Source organism: Lepus europaeus, chromosome 13, assembly GCF_033115175.1.
Source record: "Lepus europaeus isolate LE1 chromosome 13, mLepTim1.pri, whole genome shotgun sequence".
In the NCBI taxonomy this organism is placed as follows: Eukaryota; Metazoa; Chordata; class Mammalia; order Lagomorpha; family Leporidae; genus Lepus; species Lepus europaeus.
The window spans coordinates 67,147,844-67,169,206 of NC_084839.1; the positions used below are offsets into that span (position 1 = coordinate 67,147,844).

At 53.7% G+C, this 21,363-nt stretch overlaps 1 protein-coding gene across 17 annotated transcripts in view; it reads left to right on the top strand.

Annotated features, from left to right (window-relative positions):
* The window catches only part of DYSF (dysferlin), a 189,343-nt gene that overhangs the window by 46,005 nt on the left and 121,975 nt on the right, over positions 1–21,363 (top strand). For all 17 annotated transcript variants that reach the window (XM_062209628.1, XM_062209632.1, XM_062209630.1 and 14 more), the window contains 9 exons: positions 42–170; positions 511–573; positions 1,195–1,245; positions 1,624–1,654; positions 2,155–2,270; positions 6,858–6,984; positions 8,830–8,933; positions 18,858–18,926; positions 19,107–19,150. In XM_062209628.1, the coding sequence (XP_062065612.1) occupies positions 42–170; positions 511–573; positions 1,195–1,245; positions 1,624–1,654; positions 2,155–2,270; positions 6,858–6,984; positions 8,830–8,933; positions 18,858–18,926; positions 19,107–19,150 (734 nt within the window). The remainder of the gene's footprint in view (positions 1–41; positions 171–510; positions 574–1,194; positions 1,246–1,623; positions 1,655–2,154; positions 2,271–6,857; positions 6,985–8,829; positions 8,934–18,857; positions 18,927–19,106; positions 19,151–21,363) is intronic.

Sequence of the window (21,363 nt, forward strand, 5' to 3'; positions counted from 1 at the left end):
CCCCTGACCTTCCTTTCGCTCGTGGCCCTCCTGGCTTTCAGATCAGGGTCCAGGTGATCGAAGGGCGCCAGCTGCCGGGGGTGAACATCAAGCCGGTGGTCAAGGTCACGGCTGCCGGGCAGACCAAGCGGACACGGATTCACAAGGGGAACAGTCCTCTCTTTAATGAGGTGGGAGCCATGGGGCATTGGGGGCTAGGGTGGGCCCTCCAGCTAATGGTGGCTTGAGATGTGCCTGGTCTTATGTCGGTTATCTAGGCACGGAGACAGGGCTGCAGCCCTGATTCCTGCCCTGGGCTCCTGCTGCTCCACGTCCCCAGGCACCTGTCCCTGAGGTGACAACCTCTGTGAGGTCAGGGCTGGACAGCCCAGGACTGGGCGAATTTTCTGAGCTCAGCGTCGGCCTGACTGCAGTCCTGGAGGCTCCTGGGTGGTGGTGGTTGACCCCGTGTCTGACCCATGGGTTGCAAGTGCTGAGTTACCCCCACCCACCCTGGCTCTCGTCCCACAGACTCTTTTCTTCAATGTGTTTGACTCTCCCGCGGAGCTGTTCAACGAGCCCATCTTCATCACGGTAGGTCCTGCTGCCGGCCGTGTGCAGGCACATACGTGTCCGTGTACACATGGGCACGCGCAGGGCTTTATGTGTGTGTGCGTGCATGTTCATGTGAGTGTGTGTGTGTGAAAGACCGGGGCTGCAGCCCTGTGCCTGGTGGGTGTGGAGCAAGCCCCGGTAGGCTCCGTGGGTCACAGGCTGTCTGGCAGCTCCCCTGGGAGACCCCCCACTGCTCAGCATCCGCGCGTGCCTCGGCTCAGGGTCCTGGAACAGCTGCTTTGGTTTTCGTCTTTTTTTTCGTTTGTCCACCTGCCTGCCTCTGGCCAAGGTTTTCTTTTTCTGGGCCTCAGCCATTCCTGCCCCTGGCCCCAAAAGGCAGTGCCACCTAGTGCAGCTAGTGCCACCTAGCTGGCCAGTCTGGACTCCTGTGCCACCTGTGCCAAGCAGGGACTGTGCGATTCTGTACAAGTCCTGCAGTCGCTCTCTGCCTCTACTTCTGCACCTGTCAAGTGGGGGTGAGCTCGACATCCCTGGGAGGGTCAACCCTGGCTGAGTGAGCCCTGAGGTCGGCCACTGTGGCTCGGGAGAGAAGAGCTGGGGGCGGCCCTGTCTGGGCCTGTGACGGATCTGTCTGTGCAGGTGGTGGACTCCCGCTCCCTCAGGACAGATGCGCTCATCGGGGAGTTCCGGGTGAGTTTGCTGCGACGCGGGCCTTTCTCACCTCCCTGTGTTAGCCGCAGCTCTGGGGCGGTGGCAGGAAGCTGCTCTCAGAACAGCAGTGTCTTGTCTGTGCTGGGAGTGTCCTTGCAACCCCCTGCCCCGCCCCGCCCCGCCCAGTCTCCTCCCAGCCCAGAGAGTCTGGGCGCCAGGGAGTGAAGCAGGGTGGGCGAGGACACAGAGATGTCCCCTGACCACGGCCAGAACGTGTTGTGCTGACTGTGCACAGGGAGCCAGATGACCCTGATGCCCTGTCTCCGAGTGTTCTTTCAGGGACTCTCGCCTTGCGCCCTGTGTGCTCAGCCCCTCAGTGCCAGGAGTCGAACCTGTGTTTCCTCTCTTTGCTTTCAGATGGACGTGGGCACCGTTTACAGAGAGCCCCGTGAGTTCTCACCGCCCTGGCCCTATCCTTGCATTTTGGTCTTGGAGGCTGCTTGAGGACATCCATTTGGGACCCTTGTTCTTGCTTCCCGGGGTGGGATTTAGGAGTTGGTGGTGGAGTTTGATTTTGGAAGAGAAAGCAGGTTTTCATCCTCCCCCTAAAACAGGCCCTCGGGAAGATCAGCCCCTCATCTGCGTCTCGGCCTATTCAGGGGTGATAATCTAGAAGGTTCCAGCAAGGGTTGCTGAGGCAGGGATGGGTCATTTGGATGATGAGTTCAGGTTCCCACTCCAGTCTGGGCACTTCCTGGGTGTGGGGGAGGGGCTTCGGGCTTGGCTTTCGCACCTCTAACAGGTGTGACACCCACACAGATAGAGCTCCCCAAGCCCAAGCTCTGCCCCGCCCATGCCTGGTGGATGAGTTCCCCCCACCCCCCGCCCTGAGTGGTCCCTCTGGGCTCCTGCGGCCTTGGGGCCACCAGTGGACACTGTCTCTTTTAGGGCACGCCTATCTCAGGAAGTGGCTGCTGCTCTCCGACCCTGACGACTTCTCTGCTGGCGCCAGGGGCTACCTGAAAGCCAGCATGTGTGTGCTGGGACCGGGAGACGAAGCGCCCGTGAGTGCATTCCCCGGGGTGCAGGCCCAAACTTGGTACTTCCCTGATTTAAAAGAACACAGGGTAATCATGAGACATGCAGAGCATGTGGGAAAGTATAAGTAACAAATGCATCACTCATAATCCTCCCAGGTGGAGGAGCCGTTATTAACATCCTACTGCATACCCTTCCAGAAGGAATCCGCGTGTAGTTTTCCGTTTTGCCAAAGCAAGGTGGTCTGTGTCAGTTGCCCAAGATTGTATGCGGCTCCTCTCACATGTCAGTAAGGACAGCTGTCAGCTGGCCGTGGCCAGAATGAGAAAAGTGCTGGTAGGGTCGGGCGTGTCAATGTCTCTGCATGTTTGCCAAGAGGAGGAAAGGCGAAGTGTGTGGGACACTCAGAGCTAAATGAAGGGTTTCTGAGCAGACACAGAGCGCCCTCTCTGGGTTGGAGACTTCGTTTGTGGTAGAGGCCCTTGCCTTAGAAGGCTCAGCAGCAGAAGGCAGAGAGAGGCTGGGGGCTCCTGGAGGCGTGTGGGGTCCAGGACAGAGGCGGGAGTGGTGCAGGAGGATGGGCTGGGGTAGGGAGAACCCTGTGAGATGCAGTGGAGGAGGGAGACTGGGAAAGGGCTGGGGAATGTGTGTTTAGTGAGCGCCTGCGGTGTCCCTGGCTCTAGGAGAGGGAGGAGGGCGCTCGGGGGTGGATGGGTGGGAAGCTGTCCCCGAGGAGGAGACTCAGCTATCCAGGGTTGCTAGAGGATTGGTTCTGAGTGGCTGGAGGCTTGAGATGTGGCTGTGGCTCTAGCGAGAAGGAGGAGATGTGTTGGTTAGTGGATCGTCTACACGGGTGTTGGCATGGATGCTGTGTTTTACGAGAGAATTGGAAATCAAACTGGCAAATCATGAAACAGGTATCTGAAGAGAAGGGAAAGTGAGCAGGTGTCGAGGCTTGGTGGGTGCTAGCAAGGGGATGGAGGAGAGTGGTGTACGTGTGTGTGAGCATGTGGGCTTCAGAGAGGAAAGATGGCGGAGTGCTGGTGGAAGATTGGGGCAGCTGGGAGAGAGTTAGGGGCTGGGTTCTCCTCTCCCGCTGTGATGGTCAGGAGGGGGAGGAGAATCAGGGGGCAGCATGGGACTCTAGGGAGAGGGTTGCAGGGGTGGATTGTCCCCGGGGAAGCCCAGTTCCAAGGGCAAGTCAAGGGGGATGGCTGTGTAGGAAGCTGCAGTGGAAAGGGTACAGGGCGGGGGTGCCCAGGGCTGTGCAGGGGCCCGGGGCGCCTGTTCCTGCCCTCTCATCTGCAAAGTCCAGCCCTGTCCCTCTATAGCCCGTCTCTCCAGATGGCTCCCCTGCTTGTTGCTTTCGTGGGCACCTCTGAGCCCATTTTTCTAAAACACTGCTTCCTCTTTCTTGCATCCTTGCGTTTCCTGCATGGAGCCATTTCCCTTGAAGCGGCCGGGGGGAGCCCCTATTTTCTGTGCCTGCCTCCACTGGGGGCCGAGCCAGGAGGTGCAGCCGCCCTGGGTTTCCTCCACAGCTGTGGGGCACTGCGGCCCCTCCCCACAGCCGTGCCGCCTCCTCCTCTGGAGGCTGCTTTACTCTTCTGCTCCCCTGGGCCAGTACCCACCGGGGCGCAGGCAGACTCAGGAGAGGCCTCGCCTGCACATTCCGTGTCTCCTCCCCGATCTTGGCCGTTCTTCTGCGTCCTGAGGTCCAGGAAGGTCCTCGACAGCTGTCCTGATTTCTTCTAAGAGCCTGAGGTGGGACCCCCAGCCCTCGGCTGAATGACTTCCTCCCCAGGTTATAGCCCCTGGCCCACCGGGCTTTCTCTTCCTTTCTGCCACCTGGTGGCCCAGCTGGACCCCATCCTTGATTGTGATTCTTGTTGTGTGCCCTGGCCCCCCCCCCCCCATACCTCCTGTCCCCACTCTTCTTACCACACAGTGTCCTTGGTCCGTTTTGGTGGCAAAAGTCACCTGGAGGTGGGTCTGGGGGTCTGTTTCCCAACCTCAGCAGGGCCCCGGATGCTGTCAGCTTCCTCCCCTTATCCTACTGTCCGCCTGGCTGTTTCCTCTCCCGAGCCCCAGGTGCACCTGCCCTGGGAGGGACACAGCTGCACCACGGTGAGGTCCTGAAGTGCCCCTGGTCCCCAGCTCGTTGCCTGTCTTCAAAAGAAAGATTCCTCAAGTCTTAGGCATTACGGGAGGGAGACTTGGCTTTCTCTGTCTCGGAAGTGCCTGGGCAGGTGGGCCAGCTTGGCCTGGTGCTTCTGCAGTGCCTGGAGACCCAGGCTCCTGGTCTTTGTGCCACCAGCTTCATCATGCAGCTGCTGCCTCGTGGCCAGCAAGGTCACTGCACTTCCCCTGCTTGCACCTGCACCCCAGCCAGTGGAGAGGGAGAAGAGGAAGGAGGCCCATGTCTTCCTTGTAAGGCACCACCCCGGAGCTGTCCACGTCTGTGTGCAGGCTCCACTGGCTAGGCTTAGTCATGTGGCTGCACCCGACGGCCGGAGGGCCTGGGAAATCAGGTGCATCCTAACAGCAGCCTGCCCAACTAAGAGTGGGAGGTTCTTCAGAGGAAACAAGCCACAATGGATTTGGCGGCAGAATGAACCGATCCTGCCACTTCCTCCTCCATGTCCTCCAAGCTACCTCTTCTGTCCCATGTGCCTCTCTAGCCAGTCCCATGGCAGCACCAAGGCCTTCTTGTTTGAATCCAGATAGAGTCATGCGCGTCTCCTCTTCGGCAGCCTCCAGGGACAGCCCATTTGCCTTCAGGATCCAGTGCAGAGTCCCTAGCGTGGCACTGCAGGCCCTTGACAGTTCCATCTCCATCTGCTTCCCCAGTCTCTCTCCCCATGATGTCCCCCACAGACCCTGTGCTGCCACACCAGGCGCTATGACCCTCCTGGGACGCTCCCCCCCCCCCCCCCTTCACCCATCGGAAGGCCTTCCCTCTCTTGCCTAGGCCCAGCTCAGATGCTGCTTCTTCCAGGAAGCCTGCCTTGTCCTCCAGGGTCTCCCCTTGGGGCCGCACTCAGCCCTCTGTTGTCTCATTAGGTGATAAGTCTAACTCCATCCCCGAGATTCAGTTTCTTCATGGTGCGGACAATATAGCAACTATGACCTCTTTTGTCTCCCCTCTTGCCTCGGCAGGTTTTGTACACAGTAGGTGCTCAATCAGTGCTTGTTGTCTAGTGTGGCAAGGCTGGGCTGCCAGGCATGTGCTGGCTTACACTCTACCGGCCCTTCTGCACCTGCCTGCCCGCCCAGGCACTGCTCTCCAGGTCTGCTGTCTTCTGCAAGGGCCTCTGCCTGAGTTGCCTCCCCTGCTTGGTGCTCGCCACCCAGGCCTGAAGCCGGAAGGCCTTTCTGAGCACCAGCGCCCCCTTCCGTCCTCTTGAGAGACCCGATAACAAGTCCTCTGCCCCGTGCTCTCCCAGCATGTAGGTTGTGCTTCTAACCTGTGCGAAGCCTCATCCTTCTCATCCCTAAAATGGGAACATGCTAGGGCCTTGCACCCAGAGTGTAACCTGGGGACCAGCAGCATGGGCAAATCTTGGAGGCCCTACCCCAGAACTGCCGAACTCAAACCTCCGTTTGAATTGGCACATACGAAATGGTCTGGAAGACACAGACTCTCGCCCCGTGTTGCACATTGGCATCACCTTGGAAGCCTTAAAGCCACGGAGGTGTAGCTTTTCTCCCCCAGAATTCTGCTGTGGCCCGGGCTCCCCAGGTGTTGCTGATGTGCAGCCAGCTGCTCCAGGGGGAAGCTGGAGAATTGCATGAGACAGTGCAGGACACTGGGTGACTGCTGGGTTGTGTCATCCTGTCCCCGTTGTCATAGGCAGCTCACGCTCTTGCCTTCATTTGCTCAAAAGGTCCTGTTTTCCTTGCAAGATGGTGAGTTCCACTGTGGGCAGGCCCTCCCACCCCCCCGTGCCTTATTCATCCCAGCAACCCTTGCCCTTCAGTGCCACTGTCACGACTTGGCAAATACTTGTTGAGTGAATGGGCAGATGTTGCTGAAGACAGAGTGGCCAGCTCAGATCTCCAAGATATCGTGGGTTTCGTCCTAGACCATGGCAGGGAAGCGAGATGCAGGAATTGCTTTCAGTTTCCCAGTGCATGTCATGTTTTTCTCACCATCTACTGTGGCCTATGAAGTGCTTAAGAGTGCTGTATCCAAAAACACACACCTTCTTAAAAAGATTTGATTGCTACAAAATGCCAGTGGTCGTCTGAGCAGTTGGGAAAATAGACTTGCTCTGTGCAGGGTTGACCTTAGCCTTCAATTTGTAAAACAGACAACATGTGTGAGGCACAGTAAGTGGAGCCAGGTAAAAGTAGGTGCACCTATGATGTGTTTTTGACTGGCAGGAGTAGGAGGGAGACTGAGGTGGGCTGGAGGCCTGCGTGGGCCACGTGCAGTTATGTGGCTGTTGAAGATGCCTCCCCAGCAGTTGGGGACGGAGATTGGTATTATTATGTCTCCACAAGGAAGCATGTTCTTGGCTGAGTACCTTGCCTGAGGTCACATGGCAGCCAGGGGAGAGCACGCTGTGTCCAACAGCGCATTAAGGAATCCCGTTTGGTTTACTTTGTAGCTGGAGAGAAAAGACCCCTCTGAAGACAAGGAGGACATTGAAGGTAACCTGCTGCGGCCCACAGGCGTGGCCCTGCGAGGAGCCCACTTCTGCCTGAAGGTCTTCCGGGCCGAGGACCTGCCACAGAGTGAGTGTGACACCCTGGGCAGAGGCCCGCTCCTGTGAGGTGGACCACGGGCAGCACCGAGGCCTCCAGTTTGTGGGGCCCTGGGTCCTTGCTCAGCCTCCCTCTCCCCTGACCCTTCATCCATCTGCCTTTGGCCTGGCTTCCTCACCTGAGGGTCTGTTGGAGGCTGGGGCTGACCACAGCGTGGGCATGCCCCAAGCCGTCTCTGGATTTCCCTGGGCTGCTTCTGCTCTTAATAGCTGAAAATCATCCAGAATTTAATGGAAAGTCGATGCTAGTGGAGTCCCCAGGATGCAGGAAATCTCAAGTATTGCCTGGGCCTCTTCAGCCGCTGTGTGGACCCGCTTTCCCGGCTCTCACAGGGAGCCTGCAGCACTGGAGGCTGCTCAGCTCCCAGGGCTGGATCTCGCTGCTTTCTTCCCTCTGCGAGCCAGCCCTGGAGGCTGGGGAGCAGCTGCTCTGATGTTGGAAGGGCTTGCTTGAAGGACTCCTGGGGCTCCTTTTCTGCACAGGTCAACACTCATCCAATAGGTGATGCACCTGCCTTGTGCCTGGGACCGAGAAAGACCCTATTCCAGGAAACCTTTTGTCCCTGTAGACTAGGACAGTGGGTCACCCTACTGGTGACATCCCCACCTCCTCCTCCCAAGAAGGCCACAGTGGCCACTGCCTGGTTTTGCACAGTGACTGGCCAACACGAGACCCTTGTGCTTAGTGAATGCTGGGGTGGGGTCGGGGGTTTACTAAATATTCTAGGTGGCCGGCTGTCAGGCCACACATTGCAGTCACCTAGGCCCTGCCTCCAGCCTTTCAGGTTGACTTGGGTTGGCAGGGCTCAGCCTGAATGTTAAAGCCTCCAGGTGATTCTGTGAGGGCCCCTCCTGAGCCGCTGTTTTAAATCCCTTCTTAGCATAAACGAGCCCGCCGCTGTCCATGTCCATAGCAGCCTTGCCAGAACGCTTGTGAGTGTCCCTGTCTGGCTTTTCAGGAAGCTGGTCACTTGAGGGCGTCCGCTCTGGCGCTGCTGTCCACAGTGAGGTGGACTCTTTCTTACAAGTTACTTGGACCAAAATCGGGGTGGGGTGGGGGTAGTAAACAGGTATTCAAGTTTGTGCTTGAACACGCCCTGTGTTTATTGATTACAACTGTGTAGAAGGGAGGCTGGCACGCTCCCAGAGGGCCGTGGGGAGATACAAGTACCAGCTCCTCCTTAGGAGAAGGAGCTTTGTGTTTTATTCTCTGCAATAGTATTTAAATATAAATAAAAACAAAATAGTTGGGTGAGCAGAACTGAAGTATTTGCCACTTGTTAGCTATTATATTCATGTCAACATCAGTGGGCACAGAATCCTTAACTGTCCCCCTCCTGTCTCGCATCTGTGTAAACGTAACACAAGGGCACCTACAAACACCTGTCCCTACGCAGTTATATGTAAATAATGGGCTGATTCAGTAAAGTAATTGGTTTGGAGCAGCACAGACTAGAAACTTCGTTTACAAAACAGAATTGACTTACTGGTTAATCTCAAGGAAGCCACTGTGCTCATGGCTACAGAGGAACCTGTGGGCCAGGCCTCAGTAAGGAGACATTACCACAACCTCTGGCCCTGCCTGGGTCGTTCCCTGCGCTCAGCAGTGCAGGCTTCCAGTCGGTCAACCGGAGGGCCTTTCTGAGAGGCTCTGAGCAGAGTGGACGGAAGTGCAAGCCGCCTGCGGGCCGGGGAAGGAGGCTGCCGGTGCTCGGGCTGCTGGGCTGAGCCCGCATAGGAGGGGAGCCGCCTGAGGGCACAGCTGGGGTTCAGAGGTGGCACAGCAGGCAGGCAGTGACTGGGGTCTCCTCCCCAGTGGACGACGCCGTGCTGGACAACGTGAAGCAGATCTTCGGCTTTGACAGTAACAAGAAGAACTTGGTGGACCCCTTCATGGAGATCAGCTTTGCAGGGAAAATGGTAAGGAGTGAGGGGTGGGAGGGGATGGCCGGGGGCCATCAGGGATGGGTGTCAGGCTTACCCCCACCCCCGGCAGGGACACATGTGCCCATGCTGATCCATGTACATGCAGTGGATACGCCATCAGGCCAGTGCTGTGGGGCGGCCATGCACGTAAGCGTGGGTAGATCAGCCATGCAGTGACTTGGAGGGGACAGACACCCACAGTGAGCAGATGGAGGACTATTCAGGGAAAATTGAGGAGTTGCATGGAAGCCAGTTGTGAAGGCATAAAGAAAGGAACACTCCCCTCACATAGTATGATTAAAAACACGATGATGATGATTTTAAACATTTATTGTTTATTTGAAAGGCAAAAGAAAGGTTGTTCATCCACTGGTTCATTCCCCAAATGTCTGCAATGGCCAGGGCTTGGCCAGGCCTAAGGCCCGGAGCCTGGAACTTGATCCAGGTTTCCCACATGGGTGGCAGGGACCCCAGTACTTGAGCCAATACCTGCCGCCTCCCAGGGTGTGCATTAAAGTGAAGCTGGAATCGGAAGCAGTGCCAGGACTTAAACCCAAGCTCTGCAATATGCGGGTGTCCTGAGTGGCATCTTCGCTGCTGTGCCAAATGCCTGCCCCACGGTGATGGGGTTTTGAGAAGCTGTGGCAGGAGTTGGGCCGAGAAGGACCATTCTAGCAGGCCCCCTCGGGGTCGCTCACTGGGACAGCCCCCTCTTCCTGAGAGCCCAGCTTTCTGCCCCAGCCCCTCTGCATGCAGGCAGGCTGGAGCCCCCAGCATCTGTGTCCGTCCCATGGGCTCTCCCAGGCTGTGGCCATCGCCTCTGTGCAGAGGACTCCCCGCAGCACACCTTAGCCTTGACCCCTCCCTTTGACCCCAGCCCTCTGAGCAGCCCCACCTATGGCCTCTCTGCCTCTGAAGGAGTCCTTTTCCCTGCCTCAGCTGCCCTTCTTCCCCAGGAACCCCCATCAGAGGCAGAACGTGTGGGGCTGCCTTGACCCCTCCCTCTCTCCTCTCCCCACATCAAACATTTGAAGGCCCACACCTCCCCTCTGAGCCCATGCAACACCCTCCCCTCCCCCAGCCTCCATTTTTCTCTCTCCTTGGCATCATGCTTTTGAAGAGTTCAGCCTACTTGTCCAAGTGCTACTCTTTGAGTGTTTCCTTCTGGTGGCATGTTTTGTTTTTTTTTTTTTCCCCTCAGGCTTCTGTATTTCTTATACTCTGGAATTCAGGGCTAGAGACTTGATTAGATTCAGGTGAAGGATTTGGGTAAGAATGTGTAACACGTGTGCAGCGGTGTTGTGGCGTGGCTGGTTAAGCAGCTGCCTGTGACACCAGCATCCTATATGCGTGCTGGTTCAAGTCCTGGCTGCTCCACTTCCAGTTCGGCTCCCTGTTAGTGTGACTACGAAGGCAGTGGAGGATGGCCCAAGTGCTTGAGTCCCTGAACCCATGTAGGAGACCCAGATGGAGTTTCAGGCTCTTGGCTGTTGGAGCCATTTAGGGAGTGAACCAGCAGGTGGATCTGTCTCTGTGTCTGTTTATCTGTCTCCCTTCTCTGTCTCCTCTCTCAAAACAAAAAGGAAAGGCAGAGTCACAAGGATGCAGCACAGGCGAGGTTCCGCGTGTGATGCTGCAGCTGACAGGAAGCACTCCAGTCAGGCGCCAGGCGGTCCCGGCACTGGCAACAGTCATCTACTCAGCTGGCTAAGGCGGTGTCCCCAGATCCCTGCCCTGGAAGCGTCCACCCCTTTGTAACGAGCAGGAAACCTGTGGGAGACGCCTGGCACAGTGTAGATACCCTGTTTCTCGGGAACCTCTTGCCTAATTGGACCTCTTGCCCGAATCAGTCATTTACTTGGAGATGCAAAAAGGTGATTTTTTTTTTCTCACCATCATTCCTTCTCTCTTGAGTAGCTGGCATTTTTCTTAAGAGCTTGGTCCCCCTCTGAGGACCTCAGTTTCTATCAGCGTAGTGCATCAAGATCGGTCATTGTGTGTGTGATGCCGGGATCATCCTATAGCTGACTGGCTCCTCCGTCCTGAGCACACGGGGAGTTGAAGCTCACTCCTGCTAGGTGTAAATGCTCCTGGCAGACCCTTACCCAAGTGTACGTTTGGGTTGGGTCAGGGTCGATGCCCTGTTCCTGGCCTCGGGAGGGGCCGGGCAGGATGTATATGGACACGAAGCAGTGGGCTGGGCAGTTCCTGGTCTGAGGACAGAGGTCGATGTTCCCAGTGGGCAGGTGGGGGAAGCCAGTCCTGAGCTTGGTCTCATTCCTCGCTCCCAGTCCATCAGGGTGTTCTGATGGTGGCCGGACCGCAGGCCGACTTCCTTCACGGTCACTGCTTCCTTGGTGGGAAGTCTCAGAGCCATGGGGGCCCTGCTGCTCCCCCAGGGCCCTGGCCAGCACCTTTGGGATCCCTGGGTCCTCTCGGTGCTCTGGGCTGGCCCCAGATGTTTTCCCAGGAAGCTGTTTAGGGAGGGGCCTGGGAGAGTCAAAGGATTGGACATAGCTGACTGGCAGCTGATGTCAAGCCAGAAGCCCCACCACCCCGTGGTCCCTCTCCAAAGTGGTGGAGGGTAGTTGAAGAATGAGTTGGTGGTGAAGGTGCAGCTGAACCCTCCCCACTGGTGGCTTCAGCCTGGTCAGCCTCCTCTATTGGTCTGTGGGCCCTGCCCTGAGCCACCTCCCTGTGCTATCTCATCTGAAGAGACCTGGGTTTTGAGCTCTCTGCATCCACCACAGCCTGATCGTCTGCCTTTCCTCTTGTGGACACTTGGTGGTGCTGTTATCCTAGATGTCAACCGTGCTTGATGTGGCTGAGCTCCTAAGGGACTGGGAGGGTGTATGGGTGCACATGCACAAACTTCAAGTTATTGGGGAAGGAAAGGGAAGGTTCTTGTCGAACAGGGCAGGAGGTGTGCACACTTTTCAGAGTTCTAGAAAAAACCCATTGACTGTAAAAAAAATTTTTTTTCTTTGAACAAAAGGAAAAAGCCTCATGATATTTCTATATCCCACACCATCTTGGAGACAACTGTTAACAGTTATTAACACTTGTGTATATTTGCTTCAAGAATGTCTTCTCTATCTCTGACATTCCCCCAGCTCTCCTGTCCCCATCCCCTGAAAAAAAAAAATTGGATTCCGAATCGAGTTGATCTTCGTTATCCCCAGACTTGGTGTTTGGAGCGTGCTGCTTGGTCAGATTTGTTTGTATTTTGCGAGTCTGCACTGGCATCACTCTCCTGGTCATCTGTGGGCACATGCAGACTGGAGAGTGAGCTGAGTGCTCTGCCGGGCGTGTTGCCTGGCGAGATGATACTCTGCCTCCTTGCCTCAGATCTTGTGCAGCGAGTAAGTGTCCTTTTCTCTGTTTATTTAGTGCCTCATTTTTCTAATGTTTGTGCCTCTTTGTGGTGACTTCCCTGCTTAAAATGTATCGCAGGCATAGTGCTGAGGTATCTGATGTTTGTAGGCGCCGTGGGGAGAGAACAGGTGTGTGTGTGTGGGCGTGGTCCAGGTGTGAGTCACAGTGGTGCTGGTAGGTCTGAGTTCATGGGCAACTCTACGTAATCAAGCTGCCCCTCGACAGAAGCCGATAGAGTAAGGCCATGCATTGATAAGTTGGCAAAAATGAGCGGCGGAGGCTGGCAGGAATTCAACCCTGCGTTCTGCAGGCACAGTGACTCGGCATCCACTAAGTCAGCCCTCACAGTAACTATAGATCACAGCACCCATGAGTAGTGGGAATCGACTCTGTGTGGCGTTTGGTAAATGCCTCCGTTGTCTAGCATTTTCTTAGGTTATTTAGAGGTTGTTTTTAAATTTTGGATTAAAATGTAATACTTGCACATTCTGAGGGGTATAATGGGATATTTTTATATATCCATGGCATAGGTCAACTCTACCAGCCTTTCTGTTTCCTTATCTTTTCTTTGTATTTGGAGCCTATCTGCTCTTCTAGTTTGTTATATAGAATGTAATACATCATTGGGAACCATAGGCACCCACTGTGCTGCCAAACGCTGGAATGTGCAAGTCTCTACCACATAAATGTGTATGTGTGTTCGCCTTCACATGAGAGAGAACGTGTGATCGATGAGCCATCTGCTGGCTCATTTCTCTTAATAAAATCATCTCTAGTTCCATCCGCTTTGCTGCAAATGGCAGGATTTCCTTTTTTATTGTTTGGATAATGTTTCATTGTCTGTATACACTACATTTTCTTTTATCTGTTCATTGATGGATACATAGGCTGACTCTGTCTCTTGGATGTTGGGAACAGTGCTGCAAAGAACATGGGAACATGGGAGTACAGGGATCTCTTCCATCTGCTGAGCTCATTTTCTTTGGATAGGTACCCAGCAGTGGGATAGCTGGGTCGTATGGTATGTCTGTTCTTTGTGTTTTACAGAATATTTATAATTTTATTTGAAAGGCGGAGCTTCCATCTGCTGGTTCACTCCCCCAGATGCCGGCAGGAGCCAGGGCTGGCCCAGGCCAAAGCCAGGAGCCTGGAACTCCATCCAGGTTTCTTCCAGGTGGTTGACTTAACCACCTGAGCCATCCCCTGGGGCCTCCCAGAGTAGCTGTTGGCAGGAAGCTGGGTCAGAAGTGGAGGAGCACTCTGATATGGGATGTGGGCCTGGTAACTGCTGCACTGAACACCTTCTGGTTTGTTTGGTTGAGGAACGCCCATATTCTCCACAATGACTGTACTAATTTGCATTCCTGCCAAGAGTCCCTTTTCTCCGTATCCTGACCAGCTTTTTTCTCTTTATTTTCTCTGCGAATAGCCATTCCATTGGAGTAAGATGATACTTCATTGTGGTTTTGATTTGCATTTCCCTGATGGCTAATGATATTTGGCACTTTTTCATAGATTGGTTGGCCATTTGTATTTCTTTTCTTTTCTTTCTTTCTTTCTTTTTTTTTTTTTTAAAGAAATAGATTTGTTTATATGAGAGGCAGAGTTGGAGAGACATAGATTTTTCAGTTCACTGGTTCACTCCCCAAATGGCTGCAATGGCTGGGGCTTGGCCAGGTTGGAGCCAGGAGTTTCTTCTAGGTCTCCCACATGGGTGCAGGGGCCCAAGTACTTGGACCATCTTCTGCTTTCCCAGGTCACCAGCAGGGAGCTAGATCAGAAGCAGAGCAGCCCAGACTCGAACTGGAACCCATATGGGATGCCAGTCTGCAGGTGGTGGCTTAACCCACTGTGCCACAGCGCCAGTCCCCTCCCAGGCATATTTGTAGGGAGTTAGATAGGAAATGGAAGAGCCAGAACTCGATATGGGGTGTGGACGTCCCAAGAAGCAGCTTACAATGCTGTGCCAGCCTCTCCTCTTTTATTAATTTGGTCTCTCACTCTCTTTCAGTCTAGCTGAAGCCTTATACATTTTATTAATCCTTAAAAATATTTTATTAACCCTTGGCTTTTCTTAGTTTCAATTTGGTTCTGATTTTTATTTCCTTCTGACTATGGATTTAGTTTGTTCTTGTTTTTCCTATGTGCTTGAGATACATTGTTAGATTGTTTATTTGATACCTAACTTTTTTGATGTGGATTCTTATTGTCATAAATTTCCCTTTTAGCACTGTTTTTGCTGTATCCCATAAGTTTTGCTATGTTATGTTTCCATTGTTGTTAGTTCCAAGGAACTTTTTAATCCCCCCTTGCCCTTTTTAAAGATGTATTGATTTGAAAGGCAGAGAGACAGATCTTCCAACTGCTGTAACAGCTTGAGCTGGGCCAGGCTGAAGCCAGGAGCTGGGAATTCCAATCAAGGTCTCCCACATGGGTAGCAGGGACCCAAATCCTTGGCCCAGCATCCACTGCTTTCCGAGGCATGTCAGCAGGGAGCTGGATCAGAAGTGGAGCAGATGGGACTTGAACTGGCACTCTGACACAGATAGCTTGACTGTCTGTGCTACAATGCTGGCCCCCCTTTAGTTTGTTTTGAACATCATTTTTTGTAGTGGGTTTTATAGTTTCATACATTTTCATGATATAACTCTTTTTCTTTGTTTATGTAGGACACACTTAGGCATCTTTTTAAAGGTTGGTCTGGTGTTGATTCCTTGAGTGTTTTTCATGTCTTGTAAAGACTTTATTTCTCCTTCATTTCTGAGTGATAACTTCATGGTTATTTTCTTTCAGAACTTGGAATGTATTATTCCATTTCCTCCTGGCCTGTAAGATTTCTGAAGAAAAATCTGTTAATCTAATGGGAGTTTCCTTAAAAGTTACTGGGTGCTCTCTCTCTCTCTCTCTCTCTCTCTCTTTAAAGATTTATCTGTTTAGTTGAAAGGCAGAGTCACAGAGAGGGAGAGGCAGAGAAAGAGATCTGTCTGCTGGCTCACTCCCCAAATGGCTGCAACCACTGGAGCTGGGCTGGTCTGGGCTGATCTGAAGCCAGGAGCTTCTTCCGGGTCTCCCATGCAGTTGTAGGGATCCAAGGACTTGGGCCATCTTCCACTGATTTTCTAGGCCATAGCAGGGAGCTGGATCGGAAGTGTGGCCAGGGAGTGCAGTGGAGGATGGCCCAAGTGTCTGGGCTCTGCACCCCATGGGAGACCAGGATAAGCACCTGGCTCCTGCCATCGGAACAGCGCGGTGCGCCGGCCGCAGCGCGCTACCGCGGCGGCCATTAGAGGGTGAACCAACGGCAAAGGAAGACCTTTCTCTCTGTCTCTCTCTCTCTCTCACTGTCCACTCTGCCTGTCAAAAAAAAAAAAAAAAAAAAAAAAAAAAAAAAAAAAAAAGGGGAAGTGGAACAGCCAGCATTCAAACCGGTGCCCATAAGGGATGCCAGCACCGCAGGTGGAGGATTCACCCGCTACACCACAGTGCCAGCCCTAAGGGTGCGTTTCTCTTACAGATTTTAGAATTCTCTGTGCTGTACTTCTGAGAATGGTGGAGATCTTTATTGGTCATGTCTGATGTCATGATCTCTTCTGGTCATTTGGGGTGCTAGAGGCCTCCTATACTTAAATGTCCACATTTTTCTCCAAATGTGAAGTTTCCAACTATTTCATTGAATGGGTTTCTTTTTGTTTTGTTTTTGTTTTTGCCTTTATTCCTCTCTCCCTCAGGAATTTCCATGTGCCCCACAGATCATAGCTGCTGTCTTCATTCTTTTATTCTTTTTTCCCCCCTCTTTTGTCTGACTGCTTGAAGTTCAGATGTTCTTTCTTTTGCTTGATCCAGGTTGGTTTGGTTCTTTTCAAGATCCCTCTTTGCTGAAGTTCTCATCCATATCATGCATTAATTTCCCAATTTTGTGCAAACCCCTGGACTGTGTGTGAGGGCTGCGAACCTGGGCTGGTGCCAAGGTACATGGGGCATGCAGGCTCCTGGTTGCTGCCTGACATCACCTAGGTAGCACTAGGGCTGCCGGCAGGCAGGTTCTCACACGATACTGAGGATGGTCCCTACAGCTTGCACAGCTCCCAGGAGCAGTGGGCAGACTGTACTGGCGTCGCAGGAACCCTGACCAGGAGTCCTGGTGTGCATGGTCCCAGGGACAGCCAGGGACTTCCGGGGTGGCTGGGGGAGGATGACAACCTGTCCCTTGTGAGCTCCGTGGCTCGGCTAGGTCTAGCTGGATCCGTGAAGTTATAGTTGTCTTATTTACTTTTTTGTCTAGTGTAGTGGAAGTGGGTGGGGCTATTCAGGGGCCCCGTCCTCTGGGGCAGCAAGTCCTTTTTCAGGATGGTGCCACACTGCCACAGCCTGTGCTCTGGGGTCTGTGGGGGAACTTGCTGTGGGTTCCTTCTCTGAATCACTGCTGCTGTCTGCAAGCTCCCCGGGCAGCTCTCCTTACAGGAGCATGGGCTTCTCCAGGAGCGAGGACTGCTCTCATTGGGCACCCGCACAGATGGGCTCTGCAGAGGCGTGCACATGTGCCCCCCTTTCCCCTGCAGTGCAGATCGCCCCTGCACCCAGTCAGTTGTTGGCTGGCTTTGTTCCTCCCTGTCTGCTGCAGTCCTAGCAGCTTCCCTGCTGAGCTCTGGTGTTCTTCTCCGGCATGTGTGTGTGTGTGTACAAACATATACACACACACACACACATATATATATACATATTATATCTATCTATCTATCTATATATATATATACATATTCGATGAAAATAAGAGATTGATTTTTTCCACTTGGAATTCACTTCCCAAATGCCTGTAACAACCAAGCCTGGGACAGGCCAAAGCAGGGAGATTGGAACTCAGTCCAGGTCACCCATGAGGGTGGCAGAACTGCAAGTTGCTACCAGAAAAGCTGGATTGGAAGTGGAGTAGCCAGAATCACTTCCTCCTTTGCAGTTAACGTGTATCATTTTTCACTGTGCACATGTAAGCAAATATGGCTATGGATTCTTTTTTACCCTTTTAACACAAATGGTTGCATAGTATACTCACTCTGTATCTTATTATTTCTACTTGATAGTAGAACTTAGAGATTGCTTCATATCTGTATGCAGAGTGACCCTCATTCTTCTTTAAAGCTGCATAGAATTCCACTGTGTGGCTGGATCACCATTTGTCTAACTTTTCTCTATTGTTGGACCCCTGGTGGTTTTTTTCTCTATTGTTGGATCCTTGCTAGTTCAAGCCACGCTGCACTGAATAACCTCACATGTAGGCCATCCTGCACATGTATAGGTATTTCTGCAGGTGAAGTGTCTAGAGAGAAGCATTAGGTCCAAGGGAATGTGCATTGTCAATGACTAGTAGTTGTCTGTCTCCTGGAGGGTCAAACTAAGTTTCCTACTAGTGAAATACAAAAGTGCCCACTTCCAATGGCCTCGCTGACAATGAGTTGTCAGACTATAGAGAATTTTATGAATCTACTGTATAAGGAATGCTCTCTCGTTAGTTTTACTTGTGTTTCTTTTATTGACTGAAGTCGAGCATCATTTTATATGCTTCACACCCTGTTGTGTCTCCATCCCCATGAATACTCTGTTCTAGTCTTTGCCATTGCTCCAAGGGATGGTTGATCTTTCTCTCCTTTCCTCTTCACGTTGCTAGCACAAGAGCCAAATCCTGGCACCCATCCCTCTCCCCAGGTGCATGCACTTTTGCCTGTGCTCTTTTTCTAGGGCAGTGGGGGCAGGGGCCAGCACTGGGTGGGTGGAGATGTACCTGAGATTCCTGATGTAAATTATATAACACACATGAAGTACTTAGCATGGTGCGAGGTCCACAGCAAATGCTCTGAAAAAGCTCTGTTATTGTTTTGTGAGGAACATGCAAACCCACCAGGATCCATATATCTGAAACGTGGCCTTTCCCTGCTGCCTCACATGTGGATCCTGGGGCCCCCTTCCCCCAACTCCAAGGGCAGCGTTGGCCCATGAGTCACCGCCTTAGGTCTGGTTTCCACTCCTGCTGGGTCATTTGTTTGTGAGAAGCCCAGTGTTTATGGCAGTGCTGGTCTGAGACAGTCTGTGCTTATGGGGTTTGCGTCTTCACTGAATTCTCTTTGACTCGTAGATGCAGGTGTGTGGCCTGGCCCTCTGCTCTCCCCTTCCCTGTCTCTGATCTCCTGAGGTCTGTGGTCTGGGCCTCTGGGAAAGCCAGTCAGGCCCCGGGCCCCCACTTAGGGTCACAGCCACAGTGGGGGTTGGAGCCAGGGACATCCAGCCAGAGCTGTGCTTTCAGGGCAGAAGGCCTCAGGTGTTTGGACAACTCTCTCCAGCCCTGCTCGCCCCTCGGCCCTGGGTCTGACCTTCCATCCAGCGTTGTCTCTGAAAGTACCTGCTATGCCCCAGCCTACTGCATGGGGCTCCCAGGCCCTAGCCTTAAGGGCAACCAGCGTTAGCAGAGTGGCCACTGGCTGGTTTGGTTGTTCCTGAGGGAGCCCAGAGACCCCCGAGAGCCTCCATCCCCCTGTTCTCTGTGTCTCCTAGCTCTGCAGCAAGATCCTGGAGAAGACAGCCAACCCTCAGTGGAACCAGAGCATCACACTGCCTGCCATGGTGAGCCTCACCCTGCCCCCGCCCTGCCCCCACCCCAGGAGGCCCTGAGGCTCTGGGCTTTGCAAAGCTTAGGGTTGCCTGGCTTCCCAGCACCCCACCTGTGTCCTGGACTCCTGCTTAGAGGAGGGGGTGCTGCCTTTTTTGAAAGGGCTCTGCTCTAACTCGCTTCTCTTCCCTCAGTTTCCCTCCATGTGTGAGAAAATGAGGATTCGCGTCATGGACTGGTGAGTCGTGTGTCCAGGGGTCTTCCGAGGGGCTGGCTTGCTCGGTGTGATTCTTCTCAGTCTGCTGGTAGTGAGAGGAGGCTTCAGAGGAGGTGGGGCTGAGGAGATGGTTCCTAGGAGGCTTGCTCACTGCCCTGCACTAGGAGGTAGGGTCTGTGCTAAAGGCAGGTGGGGAGTGCGTGGCCCGGTGGGCGCATGAGGAATCCATCTCCAAGGTTGGGACGGGCTGGACAGGCTTCCTGGAGGAGGTTGGGGCAAGTAGAGGATTGGAGGCCCATGGAAGGAGGCTGGAAGGAGCAGAGCTTCTGGGAGTGTGGCTGTGCTTGTCCTGGGGCTGGTAAGGGGACATACGGGTCCCCAGTCTGGGGAGATCTACCAGCCTGCCCAAGTAGGGGACAGCACTGCTGGTATGGAGCAGGTGAGGAAGATGGTCTATGGGAGTTTAGAAAAATAATGGTAGCTAACACCTGCCGAGCAGCACTGCGTGCCAGGCCCTGTGTGCAGCAAGCTCTTTATGAGTATGAACACATCTGACCAGAGACTTGGGGGCCTGATGCTACTACTCCACAGAGGCGGAAGTGGCTCAGGAGAGAGGAAGTGACTGGGTGGTGGCTGAAGGGCTTTCCAGACCAGACTTGAACCCAGACCTATGGCTCTGAAAGCTGTGCTCATATCTGCTGCGTGGGGTGTCTCTCTAACACCCTTGGTGTAGGGGGGTATTGGGGTCCGCAGTGCGATCCTCAGGCACCAGGCATTCCAGAAAGCGATGCTGTCCTTTCTCTGCCCCCGAAGAGTCTTGGCCGTGCAGTTCCCCAGCGTGTTCTCCTTTGGGCCCAGGCCCGTGGCACCCCCAGCCAGGAGGATAATGAGAGACGAGGGAAAAACCCCCAGACCACAGAGCCAGCAAAGTGTGTGCCAGTTCCCCAGGCCTAAAGCAAACAGCTTGTGAGAATTAGGAGGGAAGGGCGCAGCCAGGAGGCCAGCGCGGGGGAGGCTTGAGGGCCATGACCACGGCTCTGTGCCGCGGGGAAGCGGTTTGGGGGCGAAGGGGGGGCGAGGATGGACTTGCCGTCCCTGGGACAATCTCCTCGTGGCAGCTTGTGGCGTGCATGTGGTGTGGCCTGGGGGCGCTCGGCCATGCGTGCCTGTGCACGTGGACGCGTGTGGGCACGATTGGCCCGTGTGTTGCGGTTGTGCCTGGCGCAAGTCTCTGTGAGCCGTGGCAGAGGCACGGGCATACTGTACAATCCAAACACATTACGGAATCTGGGGGCTGCGTCTGGGGTTTGGGTTGAAGTGGTGTTTTTATTGTGAGTCTATTTTCAGACTCGCTGTATTTTCCAAAAGCAACCCCAAGCCCCAAAAACCCAGCTTGTGGCCAGAGAGCATGCTATCATTGTGTGCTCCTGTGCAAAGAGCGCTTTCTTCCCAGAAAACCCAGGTGCACTTGTGTTGTCACCTGGGTCCCCGGGATGCCACTGGATGCCATCTGATCCACAGGGCCTTTCCCTGTAACTTTATCTCCACTTAATTCTTTAGCAAAATTCCTCTTTCCCTGGAAGACAGACAGACAGAATCCCCAAACCATCCCTCCCCCACCACAGAAACAAAACCTCTCTCTTCCCGTTCTCTGGCTCCCCTCTGATTCAGAGAAGGTCAGAGGTCAGAACCACCCGTGGTTTTTCCCTATGGATTGGACGTGAAGGCAGGGTGAACATACCAGCATCTATGTGGTGTCTGGGGTTGATCACCTCATTGTGAGATGTTCCTGGGAATTTTTACTTTCCAGTTCTTAACTAACATTGTTCCCTAGGACACAAGATGAAGATCTGAGCTGACGATTCACTTTTTGTAGCCCCTGTCCTAAAAGAAAACTTTTTTTTTTTTTAAAGACTTATTTATATTGAAAGAGTTACAGCAACAGAGTGAGCTTCCCATCTGCTGGTTCACTCACCAGGTGGCCACAGTGGCCAGCCCTAGACCAGGCTGAAGCCAGGAACTTCATGTAGGTCTCCCATGTGGGTGCAGGGGCCCAAACACTTGGGCCATTTTCCACTGCTTTTCCTAGGCCATTAGCAGGGAGCTGGATGGGAACCGGAGCAGCCAGGACTCGAACCAATGTCCACATGGGGTACTTGCATGACAGGCAGTGGTGTTACCTGCTACACCACAGCACGGAGCCCCTGAAGGAAAGCTTTAAAAATCTAAGCTTA